This window comes from Miscanthus floridulus, chromosome 6 (genome assembly GCF_019320115.1).
Source record: "Miscanthus floridulus cultivar M001 chromosome 6, ASM1932011v1, whole genome shotgun sequence".
NCBI classification, from domain to species: domain Eukaryota; kingdom Viridiplantae; phylum Streptophyta; class Magnoliopsida; order Poales; family Poaceae; genus Miscanthus; species Miscanthus floridulus.
This window is the reverse complement of record NC_089585.1, coordinates 8,823,598-8,825,182: the sequence shown is the minus strand read 5'-3', so window position 1 is coordinate 8,825,182 and position 1,585 is coordinate 8,823,598. Positions and strand designations below refer to the sequence as shown.

General features: G+C 59.1%; 1 protein-coding gene across 1 annotated transcript; it reads right to left on the bottom strand.

The window, feature by feature from the left end:
• Positions 1-277: 277 nt before the first annotated feature.
• On the bottom strand, positions 278-1,585 carry LOC136457568 (probable WRKY transcription factor 50). Its single transcript, XM_066457602.1, has 3 exons — positions 1,197-1,585; positions 877-1,062; positions 278-760 (listed from the first exon to the last, which is right to left on the bottom strand). Exons 1-3 carry the CDS (start codon positions 1,454-1,456, stop codon positions 460-462), a joined length of 747 nt encoding a protein of 248 aa, XP_066313699.1. The 5' UTR covers positions 1,457-1,585; the 3' UTR covers positions 278-459.

The following is a 1,585-nucleotide window of genomic DNA, read 5'->3' as shown; positions in this document are numbered from 1 at the left end:
ACTCCCCGTCATGCGCTGCTATAGGCTTAGCCGCATGTGTGCCATAGTTAGTTTGCTAGATCCTTATTTGTAGCTTATGGATGTGTTCTTGTTGTATTCACCCGATGTATATGCCATCGTTGGGGCTGTTCCCCAGCCTATTTAACACGTAACCGAGGCCCTGGGATGGGTACCTCGTTCTCTTCATCTCACACTTATAATCTTATAGATCATAGATTTTTTTTTTTTGCTAGCAAAGTCTGGCAGCTTGATATTCAGTACAGGAAAAAAGATATATACGTGAACCTGTATTATTGAATCAAAGGTGAACATTCTAGCTACGGCCGTGTTCGCTTTGCTGAAAACGTTTCGACTGATTTGGTGTAAGAGAAAACCCTATTCCGGCTGAAAAAGCAACCTGAAAATACGGGTTATAAGGCCTACATGATCCGTCCGTGCGTGTAACTGATCGATGATGGATCAGTACGACGACTCCGACGAGTGAGCCGCCGCGGCGTTCAGCTGCGCCTCCCACGCGTCAAAAGCGGGGCTCCAGCTGGGTGCTACCACCAGAGGCGCCAACGCCGACGCCGAGCGTGGAGGCGAGAAGCAGGGCGTTGCGGTTGCGCCGCGCCGCGGCGGCGGGCAGAGGTAGGTGGCGCCCGGCGCGGCGTGGTTGTGGACGCCGTCGTAGGTGGTGACGACGTAGCGCGGGTCGTCGCTGTCCCGCTCCACGCGCTTCTTCACGCCGCAGCCCTCCGCCGAGCACCGGTAGTAGTTCCTGCACGCACGGCGCGGCGGCGGCGATCAGCACGTCATGCATGACAGCATGAACGTGACCATGGAATTGAAGTGTTCGGAGTTGGCGGCGGCGCCTAGTGTTGTATTGTATCGTACCTCGGGTTGGGGCTGCTCTTGACCGCCTTCTTGCCGTACTTGCGCCACTTGAAGCCGTCGTCCAGCACGTCCAACTCCGACATCGTCCGGAACCCGATCCGTGACGCCGGCCGCCGGCCGCCGCTCCCGGTGCCAGCTGGTCCGCTCATCGGCCTCCTCCCGTCGCCCTCGACGCCGGCATAGCTCCTGAATCCGATCAATTCAGCCACGCAACTGATGCGATGAGCATAGCCACAACGTGTGACGGCGACAGCGCACATTGCACGCAATCAAGCTACATGTACGTACGTATGTACAGGTATCCACGTACGGAAACTTACAGCAGGCTCATGCCATTGTCGAGCACCGGTGCCGGCGGCGAGCAATTATAGCCGCCGCAGCCTGGAGCGCGAGCGCCGCCCATCTCCTGGCCGAACTGGAAGTAGTAGTCATCAACCATGGCCGTGGCGGCCGGCGGCGGGAACTCCGCCACGAGGTCGCCGGGTGGTGGTGGTGGTGATGGGAAGTACGAGCAGGCAGCGTCGGCCGGCGGGTAGGCGGCGTAGCACGCCTCGTGGGCGAGTCCTAGCGACGCCGCCATGTAGAGTAGACGCACGCACACGGCACACCGGCGACTGTGGAGCGAACCAGCTGCTGCTGCTAGATAGCTGCCGTGGCGCTGCGTGTGACGGGATAGATATATTCCATCTAGCCCGGCCCGTCAAGCTCG

Coding starts and splice junctions, on each gene's coding strand:
- LOC136457568 (XM_066457602.1), bottom strand. CDS start 1,456: ATGGCGGCGTCGCTAGGACTCGCCCACGAGGCGTGCTACGCCGCCTAC. Junction 1,063..1,196: donor GACAATGGCATGAGCCTGCT/GTAAGTTTCCGT, acceptor GATCGGATTCAG/GAGCTATGCCGGCGTCGAGG. Junction 761..876: donor AAGAGCAGCCCCAACCCGAG/GTACGATACAAT, acceptor CCGTGCGTGCAG/GAACTACTACCGGTGCTCGG.